The sequence below is a fragment of the Sturnus vulgaris genome, chromosome 14 (assembly GCF_052056855.1).
Source record: "Sturnus vulgaris isolate bStuVul1 chromosome 14, bStuVul1.hap1, whole genome shotgun sequence".
Taxonomy (NCBI): domain Eukaryota; kingdom Metazoa; phylum Chordata; class Aves; order Passeriformes; family Sturnidae; genus Sturnus; species Sturnus vulgaris.
Window position 1 is genome coordinate 17,567,494 of NC_142256.1, and position 19,396 is coordinate 17,586,889.

The 19,396-nt window shown below is 43.0% G+C and overlaps 1 protein-coding gene across 3 annotated transcripts in view; it reads left to right on the forward strand.

Moving 5' to 3' along the window:
* The window catches only part of RNF128 (ring finger protein 128), a 30,582-nt gene extending 18,746 nt beyond the window's left edge, over positions 1-11,836 (forward strand). For 2 of the 3 annotated variants that reach the window (XM_014881559.2, XM_088173437.1), the window contains exons 2-7: positions 613-860; positions 4,661-4,732; positions 5,323-5,405; positions 7,933-8,029; positions 8,852-9,029; positions 10,407-11,836. In XM_014881559.2, coding sequence (XP_014737045.1) covers positions 613-860; positions 4,661-4,732; positions 5,323-5,405; positions 7,933-8,029; positions 8,852-9,029; positions 10,407-10,543 — 815 coding nt within the window. In that variant the 3' untranslated portion in view covers positions 10,544-11,836. The remainder of the gene's footprint in view (positions 1-612; positions 861-4,660; positions 4,733-5,322; positions 5,406-7,932; positions 8,030-8,851; positions 9,030-10,406) is intronic. The other variant, XR_015806902.1, reaches the window with a different exon arrangement.
* The last annotated feature ends 7,560 nt before the right edge of the window (positions 11,837-19,396 follow it).

Consider the following 19,396-nt stretch of genomic DNA (forward strand, 5'->3'; position numbering starts at 1 on the left):
CTCTGAATTTGCAGTAGTAACTCACAAAAACACTTAGAATTCACAATGCAATTTCCTTCAATCATTTCTCTATTGCTGCTGAAAATACAGAAGTGAAGGGTGATCTGTGTCTTTGATTGCTCAGTATCTGGGGAAGTACTCAAAATTATTGTCAAATTTAGAAAGAGAGATGTTAAGAAGTAGCAGTGGAGCAAGGAGGGAGTTGGATCCATTACAGAAAGCAATCCCTATACAGATATCACAATCCCCAGTGACCTTACTCTGCAGACTATTTCTTTTTAACTTCATGTAATTCAAAGGCACATTAAAATGTAAATTGCCAAAGTGTTGTGTCTAAAATAGGACAGTCTGTGTCCTATATAGGAGTGAGGAATGCTGCAGAGATGAATGAATTCTAAACATGGTTCACTTATGCCGCTCATAGGTAATGGGACATGCTTTCAGCTGTACAAACATATAGTGATGACAGTTGTTCCATTAGTTCATATTGAATCTATAAATACTATTTAGAAACTCCCCACAGCAGTTTCTTTAGTACTTGAAGCAGGACAACTAAGACAATGCCTCTGATGAAACATTTGGGAACTGAGCATGGATTCCCCTTCTTTCCAGGTGCTGAAAAGATCGTTGCAATTATGATTGGCAACCTGAAAGGCATGGAAATCCTGCGCCAGATTCAGAGCGGCATGAAAGTCACCATGGTCATTGAAGTGGGCAAAAAGCACAGTCTTTCCATGAATATCTTCACCATCCTCTTCATCTCTGTGTCATTTTTCGTAGTGGCAGCAGCAACTGTGGGCTGCTATGTCTCTTACTCTGCTCGGAGACTCATTATTGCAAGGGCCCAGTCCAGGGACCAGGTGAGTTTGGACCGTTGTTTTTTTATACCTCCCATCCCTCCATGGTGTGGATCTTGAGATTTGGTTAAGTTTTGGTTAAATACCAAAATTACTGAATTTGTTTGTTTGATCTTTAAAATGCTAAGAGATACATCTTTGCACAGCTTAAGACTTCCCTAAAGAACAGCCAAAAGTAAACTACGTGGAGAAAAGTTGATTGTGCTCAGCTAGCTGTGTTTCCTATAAATATTCTCTGAACTGCAGTGTAGCTGTAATACTGATGTAGTGGGGACTAATGTAGTGAGAGAGCTAATCTGCATTTAGCTGACCCTCATCCTTCCCACATAGCACTGCCTATGTCCTTGCTGTAACAGGAGACATGACTGGAAGTTTGTCTGCAAAATGAGGCATGACTTTAGCTACACGTTGGGAGGCTGCCGCTTGTTGAAAACTGCTTTCTGACTGAAAGCTTTCCGAGAATTACAGTGACAGATTCAGTTAGGGTTGGAAGTATTGGAAATTTTCATCTGCCTGTGAGGTGTAGCATTGGCACTCCTGGATGAAATGTGGAGTTTTCTCTGTAATCTGATTCTCTTGCTGACATTTGTGGACAGAGATGCAGTTTCCTGCTGATGAATCCCTGCCATCTACCTTAGTCACACATCTCTGTTTAACATTGCTAAATAAATCTGGACAGGAAAACTTGGGTGCTCTATTCACTGTTCATTAAATCAAATAGAAATGTTTCCTCTTTTGAAGGTACTTAAGAGTGCAACAGGTCATTGTGAGTTATCAAGCTTTCAAGAAACTGCAGATGTTATTAATGTCTCAGTGATAGATGGTACTGGGAAAATGCAGTCTGCTTGGCTAGCAGTCTTGGGTTCCATGTACACAAGGAGCTTACTGCAGATTGAAAAAATAATATTGATAAATGATATACCAGTTCCACATGATTTCAGCAGAACTGAAATTAAGGAGACCCAAGAAGTGCTTTGTAGAATATAAGAACGGAAGCAAGCTTCTCTGCTATCAGGGTGTAAAAATATACTATTCTGTCAAAGTGAAACTCAAAGACAACCCAGAATTGTTTTCAATTGTTTTTATACCCTAGCATCTCAGACTGACCTCACAGTGCTTAGGTAAGTAAAGAATAACAAGAAAGTGCTTGTTAATTCAAGTGAACTAGTAAAAGGTGATGCTACCATGTGCCCTGTTAGCTGCTGATTGGATTTCCAGTGTAGATCCAAAGTTTGAGAGTTTTAAGTGCTTTGGCTCCAATTACGTACTGAATATTAGTCAAAAAACATCCTGGCTTGTATGGTACATCTTGGTGGCTTTCCTGTCGCTGTTCAGCCCTTTGAAAACCCAAATTACCTGGACTTGAGTGACTGTTGAGAAAAGCCAGTTATGTCAGCTTCTGGTCCAAGCAAAAAGAGAAGTTTAGTAGCACATCTGTCCTAACCTGACAGTTAAACCGGAGTAGTTCTTCCCTCATGAGCAAGCTACACTGTGCAAACTGCTAGTTCCTTCTTGAATGCATCTTTTCTTCTGGGCTTGAAATTCAAGTCTCCACCTCTGCAGTCTCTTCCTGCATTGGGAGGTCAGTGAGCAAGAAGGTGGAAAATTGAGGAAGTATGATAGTTGGCTTTCTACCTTTCCAGTCAGTGGAGTACTGACAAATTCAGTTCTCAATATAGTAACCTTTCCTAACAGAGCAAAATCACCCATGATGTTATCTGTGGCCTGGTTTCTAATTTCAGTTCAAGTCTTTGCTTGCTTTGATTTCATAAAGATTAGATGTTGCAGCTGAGAAATGACCTAATTAATGGCTTTGGAGGAGGCAAATTGCTCAACTTTCAACAATTCAAAACTGCTTCAATGGCAGTAGCTAACTGTGGCTACCTGTGGGGAAGAACTTCATTAGCTTACAGGAGAAAAGCAGGAGTTCCCAGCCTCCTCAGGAAGCTGTCTGGTTTGTACTGCCATGACTGTGCTCACAAGATGCCAGGAAGGCACCCTTCTACAGAAAGGGCTGGAGGCAAAATTGGCAGCTATGAACAAGGAGTCTTAGGACTAAGCAACTCCAAATCTGGGAAACCATTTTGGTACCTCACTACTCCCAACATTCCAGAGCCTGGATAGAAGCTGAGACCTGACCTGTTTTGTAATATCTTGATTCTATTTCCTCAACTTAGCTATTTTTTCTAGCTTTTGTATGTTGGGGCTTCTATAGTTCTAACATAATTCACGTTTCACATTCACTTGAAAAACCTGGCTTCTCAAAATACTTTGACATTCCCAGCTTGGTAGACTATTCAACATAAAGCTTCTTCTGCAACCTTTTTCCATCTCCTGGAGGGGTGTTCTGCTGTACTTGCCAAAATCAGTGTTCAAGGTGACTTTGGCATTGATACATTTAATGAGGAGCAATTAAACTGGTGCCCATGCAAAATTTAAAATATTGTTCCAAGTAAATTATACAGTGCAGCCAGTTGGGTCCTGTCTAATATGCGTGGCCTGACATCAGATGTGTAGATTAGATACTGTATGAAGGAGTACATTTCTAGAAAGTTTGGTTTTCAGTTAATAACAAGTAGTGGTGCCAGTTCTGGCCATGTATGAGAAGTACTTATATTGCTGCATTCCTGCTCTGTTGATGTTACCACGTTTGCTGCTCAGACTTTTGGGGGCCTCAGTAAAAAGGAGTATGTGGCTGCTGCTCTATGGCTTCAGTCTCAAACCTTGACAAGGACAACATTTCAAAGTTAACCATAACTGACATACAGAAACATATATTGATGTGTTCAGCAGAACTTCACAAACTTCCAAGAAAACCTCAATAGTTCTTGTTTCTAAATAAATCTGCACATCTGTATCCCTCACCTTTGGATTGTATGTATATCTTCCTTGATAGCTGTTAGTAGCTGTCGGCTATTAAACTCTTAAAGCATGCACGTGGATACTCTTAGGGCATAAAATCAATGCTAATACAAAATAGCTCATTTTGTGCCAAGACTATTTGACAGGGTCCCAGGGGGATGTATAAATCAGTTTGCTTGCTATTAACTGCTGCAGCACAAGGAATTTTATGCAGACTTGAATGGCCAGTCCTTGCAAGATTGTTAGGTGTCAGCAACAGCCCTCCTCCCACTTGTCCTTCTGCACTTGTGCCACCAGTACTCCACTTGGAAAAGTTTCATGTAACTGAGCTAAAATGCCTGAGGAGATGTAATGCTAGAAAGCCAACAGTGTGGGGCTCCTGCATAGAGCAGTGGAATTGGAAAGAGGCTCTTTGGTTAGTTGCAAAACTTGAGTCTAGTCTGTCCCTGAGGTTACTGTTGTGCTGGGGATGGCACTGCCAGAATTGCCTGAAGTGCACCGGGTAGAGAGAAGATAGTCCTTCAGGAAGGTGTCCTAAAGTGAGTATAACATAAAACAATTTTTTAATTCAATGTTCAGTCTTCTGTACCTAATCAGTTTGAAGGCTTGTGTTTGTTTTGGCTGGGTCTAATGTGATCAACGTATTACCTTGCATCTTCTCAAACTAAAAAATCCTTACAATTTCTGTGCCTTGTGAAAAGATTAGGTACAACCAAAGCAGACGTAAGTGCTGTCTTGGTGTGTCATCCAGTCAGTAACTGCATCAGTATGTCCCGAAACTGTTTCATGTTGTCTCCATATAGTATGGTCATGCTTACTTGGCTTGTTTTGATAACATCTGGGTTTTAAAACTGTTGCCTGCTTGCAGTAGGCACCTGGGTAAGTATTAGTAAGTGAATAGAAAAATGGCTGTCTCTGAGCAGGACTGCTTTGTGTTACAGCGGCAGCTGAGGGCCAGGGCTAAGAAGGCCATTGAACAAATGCAGCTGCGCACCCTGAAGGAAGGGGATAAGGTAGGACTGACCCTGTGATCTCCCCTGCATTACAGCACAGCCTTTGCATGGAACCCAAGAAGTTCCCTACTACTGGAGCAAGATGCAGAAGTCTCTCTGAGCTTGTAACTTTTGGTTGCAGTGACAGTTCCTCTTTCAGACCAGGTCCTTTTCCAGACCTTAAGACTTATATTCATATAAATCAGTTTATTTTTTTAGCTGCTGCTCATAGTCCTGCTGATGTGAGAGGACCTAATTTGCTGGCATGCATGCTTAAGCATAAACTAGCATCTAATCAGTTTCCCTGGCTGATCTTGTAACTGAAACTGGAGTAGCAGTTTCTAAACCTCTACACTAGTGCCTCCAGTAATCCAGTAACAGTTTCAGCTGGAATTCTAAACCATGAGTTTAAACTTTCAATGCTTGCTTTGAAGTGCCAGCTTGACTGTGAGTAATCCACAAAGTGTGTTTATATAAGATTATATTTGGGAGCATCATGGATAACTCTAGCTAGTCCCCTTCATCTGCAGTAAATCTGACTGGAGTTCAGAGGAAGCTTGAGGAGTTCAGAGGAAGTGTGTTAAAGCTGTAAATTCATTTCACTGTTTTAGGAAACTGGTCCAGATGGAGATTCCTGTGTTGTGTGCTTTGAGCAGTACAAGCCAAATGATGTAATACGTGTTCTGACTTGCAAGTAAGTTGTCTTACAAACTGTCCCTTTGTCCAAAATTCTGCCATGTTTGTTAACAAACTTTCATCAGGTTGTTGTACAGTGAGAATTCTTGAATATCTATCAAAACATTTTGAACAACAAACTGTGTGAATACGCATTTGTAGTGTGCCTCAATGGCCTGTGTTCATCACTTCCCCGTGAGTGGATTGACACACATAACTTGGCAGACCATAGTGTCCTTCAGGTGAATGCCAGGACTTTTTAAGGATTTCTTCCTTTGCTGGTGTATAAGAATGATACCAATAACTTGCAGGTAATTAGCAAAATGTTGTCCATTTCTTGTCCCTTAAATTACTGTTTACTAAGAAGGTTGTGTTTCTGCTAAATTTGTTAAACCATGATGACTTTTGTAGTTTAAAAGAAAGCATTTATATTTTTGTATGCATCCTCTGAAACAGAGACCAAAATAGAGCCATAGCAGTTTATTTTTCTAGAATTCTCTCCTCTTGTATCTCACTGCTGTGCTGCTGTGGAAGCCCAGTAGTGAAGCACTAAGGCTTTAATGTGATTGTTTCTAAGGTGAGCAATGAAGCTGCCTCGGCTTAAGGAAACTTGTTCTGTGGGATTTCCCCCTGTGCCTGCTGACAGGGACTGCTCTGGCCAAGCCTCTAAAATCAGAGGGCTGCCACATAAACTGCCCAAATTGTGCAAAGGAAGAGGTGTCATAACCCTTAGGGAGCGTTATAAAAAGCACTTGGAAACATTTTGATGTAGGAAAATGAAGTTCTGAAGAATAGAAAAAGGGTATCTGCTGTTGTGTGCTAAGCAGTGCTGTCAAACACTAGCACGTCTCAGCTGGAGTTACCTGTGCATCAGGCTACAGTTTTCCAAAGGCTTTCTCTCCTCCCAAGCAGTAGGACCTCTAAGCTGTTTTGGTTATACAAAGTTGGTCTGCTAAGGTGTTATCAACCAACTCCCTTGATCTAATGCCTAATACTTAAAAAAACCTCCTAAACTGAATAACCCTTCAGGCATGTATGTTAATGATTATCCAGTTGTCATGTTTATACTCGTGGGTAGTTTTGTTAGTGGGCTAAGTGCCATGAGTACAGAAACTTGTAGACAGGCTCCAGACACTTTGCTTGATAGGAGACCTGACTTCTCATATTTCCCTATAAACGCTGCTAATCTTGGTATGAACCTGCAAACAAAGCATAACTTATTTGGGTAAGAATAGAGTAACATCTTTTGATTGTGTTCTTTGTACACGAATTTGCTGCATTTGCTCTGAGACTGCTTTTACGTACATTTGTGATTTTTCGTTCCTCTGTGGCCCAAATGTAGCTCTCAGAGGCACACTAGCTTAAAATGACTAGACTACATGGACTTGATAATCTTCACGAGTGGTGATATCAACCATATGAAACTCTCCCTCATGTGAATTATAAACTGGTATTTACTGCAAGAACATGCTTGATTTTGGTGGTTGATCTCAACACTAAGCCCCTATTTGTTGAAAGCATTTAACTGTATCTATGAAAGAACCAATCAAAGGAATGTTCCTGTGAATCACATTGGTGGTATCTGAGTCCCTCAGGTGTAGGTATTTGCCGAGGACATTCTTGTCCAGGGAGTCAAACGAAAGGCATTATAGTTGCAAAGGTTCACAAGTCCAGTATTAAGTTCAAGGACTTAAAATAATAGTCAGGCGTCAAGAAAGTTTCAAGTTTTATTCCAAACATGATGTTGGTGCAGCTGGAAAGAAGTGCCAATTATGTGAGCTGATCTGGAGAATCCTTGGATCCTGCTGGAGAGTGGGCTGCTGAACACTGGATGTGGTGATCTTTGCACTTACCTCGTAATAGGGCTGATGAATAATGAGCAGTGCTTGTTTGCCTTGCTGTTTCTATTCAGGCTGAGGGAACAGGCAGATTACAGGATTTCAAGTCATCCCTAAATCTGTGGCCTAATTTAAACCCATTGTGGAATTGAGTGTCTTAATAGAAGCACACATTTGCATCTGTGATGGCTGAGCTATATCTACTTTCTTGAGTGTACAGCCTGCCAAATAACCCACTTGGAATACACATGATTGCACAGACACCATAAATGGGTAGGAGTACAATTTATCTTGAGGACATAACTCTGTGAGATGATTTGCCTATCTAATTACAACATAAACAAATGCTATTTAGTCATCTGCATGACAGAAGTTAACCTTAAAGCTAAAGCTGAGATGTCAATAGTTGTATCATTTAAATATCAGCTGGGAATGTATTGTACACAGTTTTGGAAAAATAGCTTTAGACTGTTCAGGTGTAGCAAAAATGATAATGCTTAATTCTAGCAAGTTGTATTGGGATACAAATAAGCACAAACAGGTTGGAAGATCAACTATCCACAGCTTTCAGCTGAAACTTGTGGCAAAATAAGGTCATCCATTCTAGAAAGAATAAATTCTTGGTGTTACAAAAGGCTTCTTCATAGCTGGCGCATGAGCAATCTTCCTGGTATGAAACCTAACCTGTTGGCTACCTTCTTCCACCAGCCATGTCTTCCACAAGACCTGTATTGACCCCTGGCTTCTGGAGCATGGGACATGTCCTCTGTGCAAATGTGACATCCTCAAAGTGTTGGGTGTTGAGGTAAGTGTTGAGGCTGTTGTTGTGGTGGCCACTGCAGGTACACTGATGTTGTTACCACATCTTGAGCTTTTTTCATGCTGTCTCTAGAGTGCAGGTGATAAGCACAGGTATTGTTGCCATGTCTGTGGCCAGATGCTGTAGGAATAATTGTGGTGTCCCTTTTAGGGAAGCCTGCAGCTGACCTGGTATGAGTTGGTATTGCCTAAAGGCTTGGGCAGAATGTCAGCCAAAGGTGACTCATGCCTTGAGTCAGAATGACAGAATTACTCTTAACTCTTGTGCTTACAGCTAAGGGTGTTTCTCAAATCTTCAGGCAGACTTTGACACCTCATACTCTGCCTGAAACCAGCTTCTCTTCAGTTGCTCAGTACCTGGAGCCCTTGAAAAATGAATGTGTTAGCATGTATGATGTTCCTGAAACTGCCTGATTTCTTAGGATGCATTCTGATGTGTTCTGTAATTGCTCATTGTTGCAAGTGCCAGAGGAAGATGCTGTTGCCAGTGCCTGATGCTGCCTGGACCAGCTAAAATGTAAGTCAGAGTTTGCCTGGGGGAGGCAGATCTGCACTGAGTGGAAGGAAGACTCTCTTCCTGATACTGGGAAAACAATGCAGAAGCTGTGCCTGAACTTCCCACTCAATTAGGCAGTAACTGGTTTTCACCTCTGATACTGGAGGTTAACAGCAGAACCTCTATTCCATTTCATGTTTTTCCCCCTGCATAAAAGTTCTCCAGACTCAGTCCTTGCAGGCATTGTTCTCCCAGAAAGATGCACCCTCCTGCCAAGTTGTAATTTAACCATTTTCTCTTTTTTTCACAAAGATGGATGTAGAACCACGGTCTGAGCCTGTGCAAGCCCCAGGATCCAGTGGCCAAAGACCTCTATCTACTGTCACTATAGTTAATGAAGAGGACAATCTTAGTGAAACAGCATCATCTGGATATGATTCTGTACAGGGACCAGATGAATCTGCTCCGGAGGCACATGCATCATCAGAAAGTACTTCGACTCTTTCATCTGCCTTGCTAGATCATTTGCACTTGGCTTCTTAGGCTGTGAATTAGGGGGAGTTGCCTTCATAGCATCTCACAGGGCTTGAATTTTTCAGGGTTATTTTAATCTTAACTTTTGTTTTAGCCCTTAGCTCTGACACTTGGTCTTTGTTTTCAAATGAAACACAACCTTAATGTGAATTAAAAGCCAAAGTCTATGAAGGAATAGTTCAAAGTTAGAGGCATACTTCAAGAGCAAAGAGACTTTTCCAAAGATGTCTCTTATCCCTTTGTCTCTTTGGAGATTTCATTTGGATGAGTGAGTGTTGCTTTGCTACTAGATCTGCTTTAAGTAGTTACTTACAGAAAACATTTGCGGAGTCAGTCTTGTTCTAGCTTAGATGGTGTAAGATAGAGAAGACAGATACTTTAATTGAATTTCAGATTTGCCAAGGCTGACTCATCCTTGAACACTTTAGAGAGTATTAATTTGTAAAGAATATCAGATATTCCAAATACTTTGTCTTTTTGAACAAGAGCAAACAAATTGCAAATGTCTTTTTAGTGCTCAGTTTTACCAACATGTAAGCAGTGTTGCTATTGGCTTTAAAAATGAAAAGGTTGCAGGTAAACAAATGAAAGTAACTATCCTCTGAATTGTGGCATGGCCTTTGAAAAGGGATGCTCTATTTCCCATGGGAAGCTTAGCTGATAGGAAAATTTAGGATTTCCTGCCTGTCTCTTGCAGGACATGTTGCTACAGCAAGTGGCGTGTGTTTGGGAGTGCCCTGTTGAAGCACCCGAGTAGAGAAAAGGACACTTCTATGAGCTAAACATCAAAAGTTGAAATTGCATCCCTCTAAGTAACTCAAGGCATGCTGAGTCCTTACATTACATGGGTCATTCTCGTGTATTCTCACTTGGAGTGGGAAGGACACACAGGGACGTCAGCCAGACAGGGTTAGTCTGTAGGGAAGGCCTTCCTCTCCAAATCAGCATGGACCCACCCCCACTTTATCCTGAGCCTGGTCTCTAGGAGTTGCTCTTGATGCCTGCATTCAGCAGCCTAAAGACACAAGACCTGCTAAAATCCTCCTAGTTGGATTTTTTAGCCTTCTATGGCTTAAGCACACAAATTCAGCTTGCTCAGCGCTACTAAACTGAGCAGACACCTCCAGAAAGGACAGGCAGTGGCAAGAATGGGCTCCCAAACTAACAAAGGCAAGCAGGAGAGAGGTAGTTGGAGCATGGCCTTGGATTTCCATTTCTGCAAGAAAAGTGCAGTTGAGCTTGTGCAAATCAAGTTTGTGTGGTTTGCTTTAAGGTGGTAATGCTTGGCTGTGGCACTTTTTGACTTGTCTTGACTTGGTTTTCTTCTGGACAGATGACAACACACGTCCTGTAAGTGAAGAATCTCAGCCCTCCACTATGGCTGTCCTTTCACACGGTGACAACCCAGGTTTTGAGGGAGATGAAACACAAGTTTGCAAAGGCAGGATTGTTTGTGAAGTCACGTTCTAAGAACATGCCCAGCGACATGGTGCAAGCCTTCTGCAAGGAGCTGCCTACTGCCATTCCACATAAACCAAAAGTTGCAAGACTGTTGGAGAAAATACTGCATTGGCAATGGTTAGATAAATAGACTTGTCCGAATCATAACTGTATGGTTTGCCTTTCTTAAAACTGTATTTCCCATAGGAGTCTTAACACTCTCTGGATAAAGCTGTCTTAAATATACAGAAAACCAGCAGATTTTAACTAAACAAAAATTCCACCTTCAGCAAAGCTTCTCTACCGTGTTTGAGTTGTTTAGGTGAGATTTTTTAATGTCATAGTTGTCTCCACTGGGAACCATTTTGAGTTGAGTTTTTTGGTTGTTTATTATTTTCGCTCAAGTGGATTTTCATTGTAAACAAATTTATTTTGATCTGTTCTAATATTTATTTATGAGACAGTTTTGTTTAAAGCAATATGGTATTTAATGTTTCAGTACTCTAATTTGATAGGAGAAAATGCAAACTAATGCTTCTCAAACTGGATTTTGTCCACAGTGTCTTTGGCTCTCTAGTAACCAACTGATTCTCTACCTCTCAACTCTAACCTACCAACCACACATTCCTAAAGGGGAAGAAAAGCTGCAAGCTGAAAAGCCAAATCTGACTTACTGTGAAGGGAACAACTGCAGGAACTTTTCAAACCTTTTTAACATTAGTCTGTTAGACTGAAAGATCCTCCGGTGATTTGAGGAGCTATAACCATCTCTAGCATCAGCAATATGCCAGAGTCCTGGCTTTGTGGGAGTCTGGAACTGACTTCAGGAAAGACTCAGCTGAAGATGAAAAGATAAATTCTTACAAAAGGATCTTCTGTGTTTTGTTCAGAAAAGATCCAGCCTCTGAAAAGTGCTGGACTCCTGATGTACATTGTCTTGCTCAAGTGCACAAGCTGCAGGGAGCGCTGATGTCCTGTGACTTGTAACAGAGGGTTGGAGAAGCTGTCTGTCCTCTGTGGAGTTGAGATGGGTTCAAGTGGAACACTGGGTGCCTCAGTAGTAAGTGACTTGGCCTTGTCCAGTGGAGGTAGCTATGGACAACTTATAAATGCACTTTATTTTTTTACCTCTGCATCTTTGACTGATTTCTATTGTTCAGTAGGATTTTGTCTTAGAGGCTCCAATAAATAACTTAAGAATTTGGGGGAAAAGCAATGCATTTTCTTAGCTATAGTACATATGAAATGGTTGTAAATATTTCATAATTTATATTGAATTTGAATATGAAAATATAAATGTAAATAAAACTCTATTTTTTATGATCCTGACTGACACAAAATATTACCAGCTCTCATGGAATCAGATGCTGAATTTGCTCTGTCCCACAGCCTCGAAACATCCTTCTTTTGGGAGGCCAAAAAGGAGCAGTGTTTGCTCATAGTAATTGGAGTAAGGAGTGCTAGTTATGTGCAGGATGCTCCTGTTACATGGATTGAAATTGTGTTGAGGTGCTGAAACCTAGTAGCTGTACTCGATGTTAAAGAAAATCCAAGCGCCTTAGGATGTGTTCAGTGAGCTGCTGAATTATGCTTGTAGGCATGTTCAGCTCAAGGCAGTCTGCCATGTGCACTTCAGACCAGGCTGGCTGCATCTCACTTTTCCTTTGTCAGGTTGCTCAGCATCCCTTCCTTACTCCAAAGTCTATGCTTTCTTTGAGGAAAAAACATTTAAAAAACTATAACTTGTCCTTTGTTCTGTACTCTACTATGACACACAGTAAAAGCTTGTTACTCTCCAGGGTGGTTTGGGAGCAGTTAAGTCTTGTTTTTCTTTTTGGCTCAGTTCCAAGTCTAGTCTAGAAAATATCAGTTGGTTCTGAGCTCCAGTTGCAAAGCTGACTATAATCAGACTCCACTCTGAAGCTGGCATTTGCTGTGATTACCTTTTTATTCTACCTCTGAAGTGCAGAGCAGTGAAAGGAGCAGCCAAGCAGTAAATATTCAGCCCCTCATCATTTCATTTCACAAAGCTGGTATAAATTTATTGTGGTGTGTAAGCTGCAAGAATCTTATGAGGATACAGTCTCATGAATTCATCTGCCAGATTTGTGTTCAATAGGAGCAAAATTTGATGTTCAAGAAGAAAAGGGAAAGGATTCAGATCAATTCAATATATTGAAAGGCACTTTTTGGGTTACGTAGAATTCAGGCTTTACATTTGCTGCCTTTTAAGAGCAACAAACCTGCCTTTTCCCCAGTACTTGTATTTCTAAGGGTAATGTGAATGCACAGCCCTTTCTCAAGGAATGCACTAGTGGAGAACTGGGGGGGGGGGGGGGGGGGGTCGTGCAGACACGTTGAACCTGTACTGCTGTAGGTACAGATGATATGTATGTGATCTCTCTAGGCAGGGGCTTGCTTGCTCAAGGCACTTATGCTAATTTTCAGAGAGATACTTATTTCAGGGAAATTTTCAGAGGGATTCTTCTGTCTAATGTGACCCACTGCTAAAGGAAAAAATGCAGGCTAAGTTCCTGAGCAGTATGTGAGCTACTGCTAGGCAGAACTTAATAGTTCTCCAGTTTTGCAGCTTAACTGCCATGTTCTTATCTGTGCAGATTTGTTTGTAACTAGTAGCTATGCAAAGGATTTGGTTTAAAAGTGAAAGTGTAAATTTTATGAACACCATCTTGATACTAAACTTGCGTCTGTTGGTGTCAGACTGTCTTAAAGAATTTCAAAGATCCACTCTCACTTTTTTGTATTTCCAAGTTTCCATGCATAGCAGCTGTCTTTACCAACCCTACTTAGGGGACTGTGCAGCAAAATGTTCACTTGTTTTTGGTGATGCCACGGGCTAGGTCTGGGTCATGTGTATATGTGTTTACATGTATGTGCATGCTGTGGCATGACAGACTCTTTCCTCTAAGCAAGAAGCCAACAGGAATGTGCCTGGGGCAAGGGTTGTTCTAGAGAAGCAATAAAAACCTGTTGTTATTGTGCCATAGTTTTGGAGTTTTCTATAGATACACTAATGCTCATGTGTAAGATAATGGAAATGAGCCCACAAGTGGTACAATTGCTAAAATGTCTGCCTGTTCACTCTGTTAAGTCACACAGACTTGTCAATTCTTCTGTCCCCAACGAGCAAACTGAATAGGCTCTGGCAACATCTAAGTGTTTACTCCCTCCCTCAAGGAAAGGGAGGGAGTTACCCCTCTCCCTGAGGAATGCTCTGATCTAGACACTTCAGTCAAACGCTTGTGGGCTCTCAAAGGGGGACTGGGAAAGGTTTTTTTAGCCCTGAAGGAGAGGAAGCCTTGTTGCCTGGTACTGGATTACTGTGCTCTCTTGTAAACCAAGCTTTTCAACAGCAGGGCTTAATTTTAAATTTCAAATCAAAATAAAGCCATTTTCTCATCTTGAGAAAAATTTTCAGGTGTCCCTATAGTTCATATGAGAATTTTTGAATGAGTTCATATGAGAAAAGCAGGACTTGTGATGAGGGCTGCAAACATATAAAAGCAGTTTGAGTCATAAGGGTAGTGACTCTTGCCATAAAATGGAGAGATACAGTCCATCTCAGTATTCAGAGAGAAAATTCTGCACTTCTCAAGGCATAATAAATAAAGACATCTACCTTGCTTATGTTATTTAATGTAATTTTTTTACATGTTTAATGTTATAGATAGATAATGTGAAGGATTGGCTCTTGTAATTAAGGGATGAATATTGTGTATATGTTAAGAAGAGTTTTATTGATGTATGATTATGTTATTGTGGTTTGTTGTCTACACATTCCCTGTTCTCCCCATAGTCCCCTTCCCCCTCTCGGCATTGTTGCCACGAGACAGCCTTGGGTGTGATAGACTTGGGGAGGGAGGATGTGTACATGTGCCGCTTGCATGGGATGGGAAAAGCTTGTTGCTAGGAGGCACGGCATGACAACACTTGACTTCCAATCAAGTGGCAAGAAAATAGTCTCCACCAATGGACAGCAGAAAAGAGTTGACTGACAGACTTTGGGAGGGGCCAGGGTTGGCTGATGCAACCCCCTTTGGACAGCAAGAATCGTGTGAAAGAGGGATAGGAAAAACTTGCAGTGCTAGGTTGCCGGCAACGGGAACGACAAGCGGAGGGGAATTCACATGGACAGCGTTCAGTAGTGCTAAGTGCAATAAAGCTCCGGTGCTGCAAGCTAGCCAGCCTGCGGCGACTTGGGTGCGCTGGGTGGTAGAGCCCAGCAGGGCTGACCCGGTGGCAGGGTTTCCAGACCGGGGCGCCGGACTGCAGAGGCTTCTCTGCGACCCAGCGGCAAAAGCTGGGGAGGGGCGGGTGAGTCCACGTGAGTGACTTTCGGCAGCTGCACCGTGCTAGCGCGCCGGTCGGGCAGGCAGTGGCAGCAGCAGCCGTCGTGGAGCCGTGGGGGTGCACAGGGGCAGCGGCCAGTGGGCACCCGGCACAGTAACTCCTGGCACTCGTCATCCCAGCGGAAGAGGTGGTGACGCTGGACACGGTTCGTGCGCAGCGCTGCTGAGGTTTGGAGGCGAGCTCGGTGGTGCAGGTCTTGGAAACTGCTGTGGGAGCTCATATAGGGCGGCAGCTTTTGGCAATTGCCCTGTGGTGCGCCAGAAGGCACCAGAGCGCCGAGCTGTGCCGACTTCCCTGCGGTATACGCTGGTGTCAGGAAAATTAGTCCACAAACACCAGAGGTTTATGTCCAAAAAGGAGACAGAGGAGTCCATTTTGCTTTATTCGAATAAAGGGAGAGGCCATGGGACATTCCCCTGGGATCTCTCAAATTTTTGGAGGACGCAGCCTCCTTTTTATCCTATTTTCCCGGCCGCATTTCCCTCTCTCTTTCCCCATTGGCTGAGGTACTTGAGAGGCACAGACTTCCCGGAACGCCTGATACCTGAAATTCCCCTCTAATGTATAACCCTCCCTTTTAATTTTTAATTCTTATAGGATTCATAGTTCCCCCCCCCCCCCCCCCCCCCCGTTGCTTCTTTCATCCTACAGTTTGTTTGTAAAGGCAAATATCTTTTTCCATTCATCAATCAATGGAATCCATCCCATTGTTTCTTTTATCTCTCAGTGCTAGCCTTATCTACAGGCAGATCCACAGCTCATTTGTAAAGACAAATTCAACATTCCTCTCACTGGCATAAAAAGCAGCGGAACTACGGGAGCCTACATGGGAAGGTAGCTCTTGGCAGTTTCCGCGGAGGGCGCTGCAACGTGCTGGCTTCTCTACAGACTGGCATAAAGCCGCGGTGCCGAGGGGGGCCCCGTGGGTGCCTTTCGGCAGGTGCCCTGCGTGTCGCCAGAGGGCTCTGGAATGTGCCGGCTTCTCTGCAGACCGGCATAAAGCCGCGGTGCCGAGGGGACCACGTGGGTGGCTTTTGGCAGTGGCCCCGTGCGGCACCAGAGGGCACTGGAGTGCGAGACCGTGGCAGCGAAAAGCAGTGGAGTCAACATGGTTATACGGGAGCCCCTGGACCCGAAGGCAGGTCATGTTTTTTCTTCTTTCTTTTCCTTTCTTCCTTCTCTCTTTTCTCTCTTTCTTTCTCTCCTTGCGATTGAGAAGGCGAGCTCTGTTGAGAAGGCCTGTGGTTGGCCAGTCGGGAAGGCGGGCCTTTTCTGAAGAGGGCCTGTGGTTGGCTGATTTGGACTAAGAGCAAGTAGATAATCTCCAAGGGGAGGGAGAAATTAAAATATGCCCCTAGACAACCCCCTGTGAAGAAGAAACCAGTAGAGATGTAACCCCAACATCAAGAGTGAAGATAAGGTATAAGGCAGTATTGTGTGATAGAGTGGACTGATATGGAGATCGAGTATGTCTACTGGCCATGGTGTGAATCAAATGAAGAATGGATGTGTCGAGTTTTAAACATCTATATATAAATTAAAGAAAAACCCCAGTACAGATGAGGGAGAAGGGATCTCTCACTGCACAGCCCTTCTAGCTCTAGCCTCTAAGTCCTGAATCTCAAAAGAAAGCTACTCTGCACCCATTCTATCAAAAAAGAAAATCCTGGATTAAAAAAAACCACTGGCTTGGGGTATGCTTTATTTTCCTCCTTCCTTTTGCTACTTCCTACCCTTTTCTCTTTCTCTGTGAACAGTAATTTTTAATTAAGCATAACACAAACAATTATTTAACAATAGTAAGTGCTACTTCTCTTTCAGGTTAAGCTTTTCAAGAGAAAAGCTTAGGTGTCAAAAGATTAGCTGATTCAAAGTCACTGTCACCTGTGCTGAGAAGCCTAGAGCTTTCCTTACAGTTTGTGCCTGATCCCCAGGGGACTGTGAGCTCCCCTCCACAATAATAGGGACCACAGGAATCCCCCTTTCAATTATGGGGTAAGAGTTCCCCTTGACAAAACACAATAGTGTAGCTGTTGTGAAGAATGCCATATGTGCTATGCACTAACAGTGATCCTCAATAAAATCCCCTCTTCATGCTGATCAAGCCCCTAGGAAAGACGAAACAGCAAAAAGTGCTCAGTTTTGTGCCTTTCTGCCCTTTTAGGGTAGGAGGCAGGAGGCAAGAATCCAGCACAATCTCTCTTTGAGACTCTTTCCTTTACGACAGCACTGTCTGTTCCCACCCCAAAGGCACACAGAGTGAAATATTGCCTAGAAGGGGGGGGGGGTAGCAAGCAGTAGATGTCCTATTTCTCTGTTTCCAGAAGGGCTCTGGGGAAGCGCTTTGCACGTATGTGCCAGTGTCTATGTACGTGTGTGCCAGTGTGTGTCTGCACATGCAGTGCCTGTATGTGTTGGTGTGCACAGCTTTGTGTGCACACAGAAGTGCTAAGGTGTGCATGTGTTGTGTGCAGTGCTATGTGCATGTGTTAAATTACCCCTTCTCAGGTATGAGTAAGTGTTTGTACAGTTCTCTGTTTGTGAGTGTGTACAGACTCAGCAAGTGTGAGCATGGCCCTGCGTAAGATATGCGTGTGGATGTGTATGACACTGCACATATTAGTGTGCACATGTTAATGTACGCAAGTCCCGTGCTTGTGGGTACGTGTGCATTGGTAGAGACTGCACATAAATCACTATGGCACACGTGTGCTAGCGTACACAGATTGAACGTGCACAGTTCCGTGTGTGTGTGTGCAGGTGTGTGCTGCTGAGAGGTACCACCGTACACCAGGGCTCTGTGTTGGTAGGCAAGTAACTGTGTGTGTGTACTGGCTCTGCACATATCCCTGGGTGCACACACGGGCTGAGCACTCCCAGAAACACAGCTCTGGATGCACAGCTTCATACATCCAACTGCTGTCCCACCCGAGAAAACAGATGAGTGTCTGTTTGTGTGTGTCTATGTGTGTGTGTCACTACTGAATTCTATTGGCTGGAGGGGCCCCTAGCTCTCTGTGTACACTCTGTTATGGTATGTAGAGTTCAACTTGGTTTATGACAGAGATACAAAGTTTGGCCTCTTGGCACTAGGATCAAGAATCGAAAGCATTCTTATGTCTCTACCACTGACTGCAAGGTAGGAGTACACGTACAACGCCCCAGAGAGCTCCAAAGAAGCAGAAATTCTAGAGGTTCTGTGAAACCCCAAAGACTGCGTGCACTGACACAGATCATGAAGAAGATGGATTGCTTCCACTGAACCATTCTGAGAGGAATGCCTGCAAACCAGCCCGTTCAGACTGCTGTTGTGTGGTGTTTCAGTGTGTCTATTTATATTCTTACCTTGTACCTTAATTTTGCTGTAGACTTGTTAGAACTTGCAAATGTGTGAATTCATTATTTTAGATTGATGGGCTAATTTTGTTCCCCTGTAGTGCCTTGTGAAAGACAGGTGAAGGCCTTACAGGGCTACTCCACATGCTTTAGATGACTGCTTAAGTAACATTTTGGACAGAGAATTTAAATTGCATTTGTCATTGATGTAATTGTCCTATTTTAAATGGATGGAGATTACCAGTGTCTGTTAAAGAAAAGAACAGTGAAAAGTTGAGGTGATTTGCTTGGGAACTGACTAGTACTCTGGGAGCTAGAGGGCAAGACCAGGTTGGCCCCTGTGCTCACCGCTGAGAAGATTATTACTCTGCGGCGGGCACCAACTCTGTAGGCATGGTAGGTGGGGGTAGAAGCCGTACTAGACCTCTATTACTCCCGTTTGTCTGCTCAGACCAATTCATGTCACAAACCTCACAAATCATTTTGCTTAGAGAAAACCCGAGGTTTCTTTTCCTTTTTCCACTGTCCTTACTCACAACAACAGATTCTATTCTGACTCATCCAAAAATCAAATTTTGTGACAGTGTATATTGCAGCTTTTCTAAAATACGCAATTTGAAAACCAGCCAGCATGTTAAGCAGGCAGGTACCTGCAGATGTATCATTGGCTGAGGAAATGAGTGACTGAAATCGTAACCAATTACCTGTGTATGCCCGGGAAAATTCAATCACCCTATTTAAGCGTGCTCACAAAGAATAAAGTGCTTAAGTCTTGTTACATGGATCATAGAGCGCCGTGTCTTTGTCTCGGACCCAGCACCCCCCTCCCCAGCCGCTCAAGCAATGAAACAATTGTCATAAGGGCGACCCTGACCGACCTGATTTGACTTGGCCAAAACGTGCGAAAAGCAGGAGAGACAAAATTCGTGCAGAAAGAGAGCGGGAAGGGAAATTCTGGACAAAAGTCAGGGTAAAATGGACGGAAAGAGAGTCAGGAAAAATTGGCCATGAGCCAGAGACGTCTGGAAAAAGAGATGGGAAGAAAATTGTCGTCCAGAAAAACAGACAAAGAAAACTTTAGCCGAGAGCTAGGAAAAACTTGGGAGGAAACATCTCCACAGAAAAACATCCAATCATCCAGATATGGATTGAATTTTTAAAAGAATGAGAGATAGA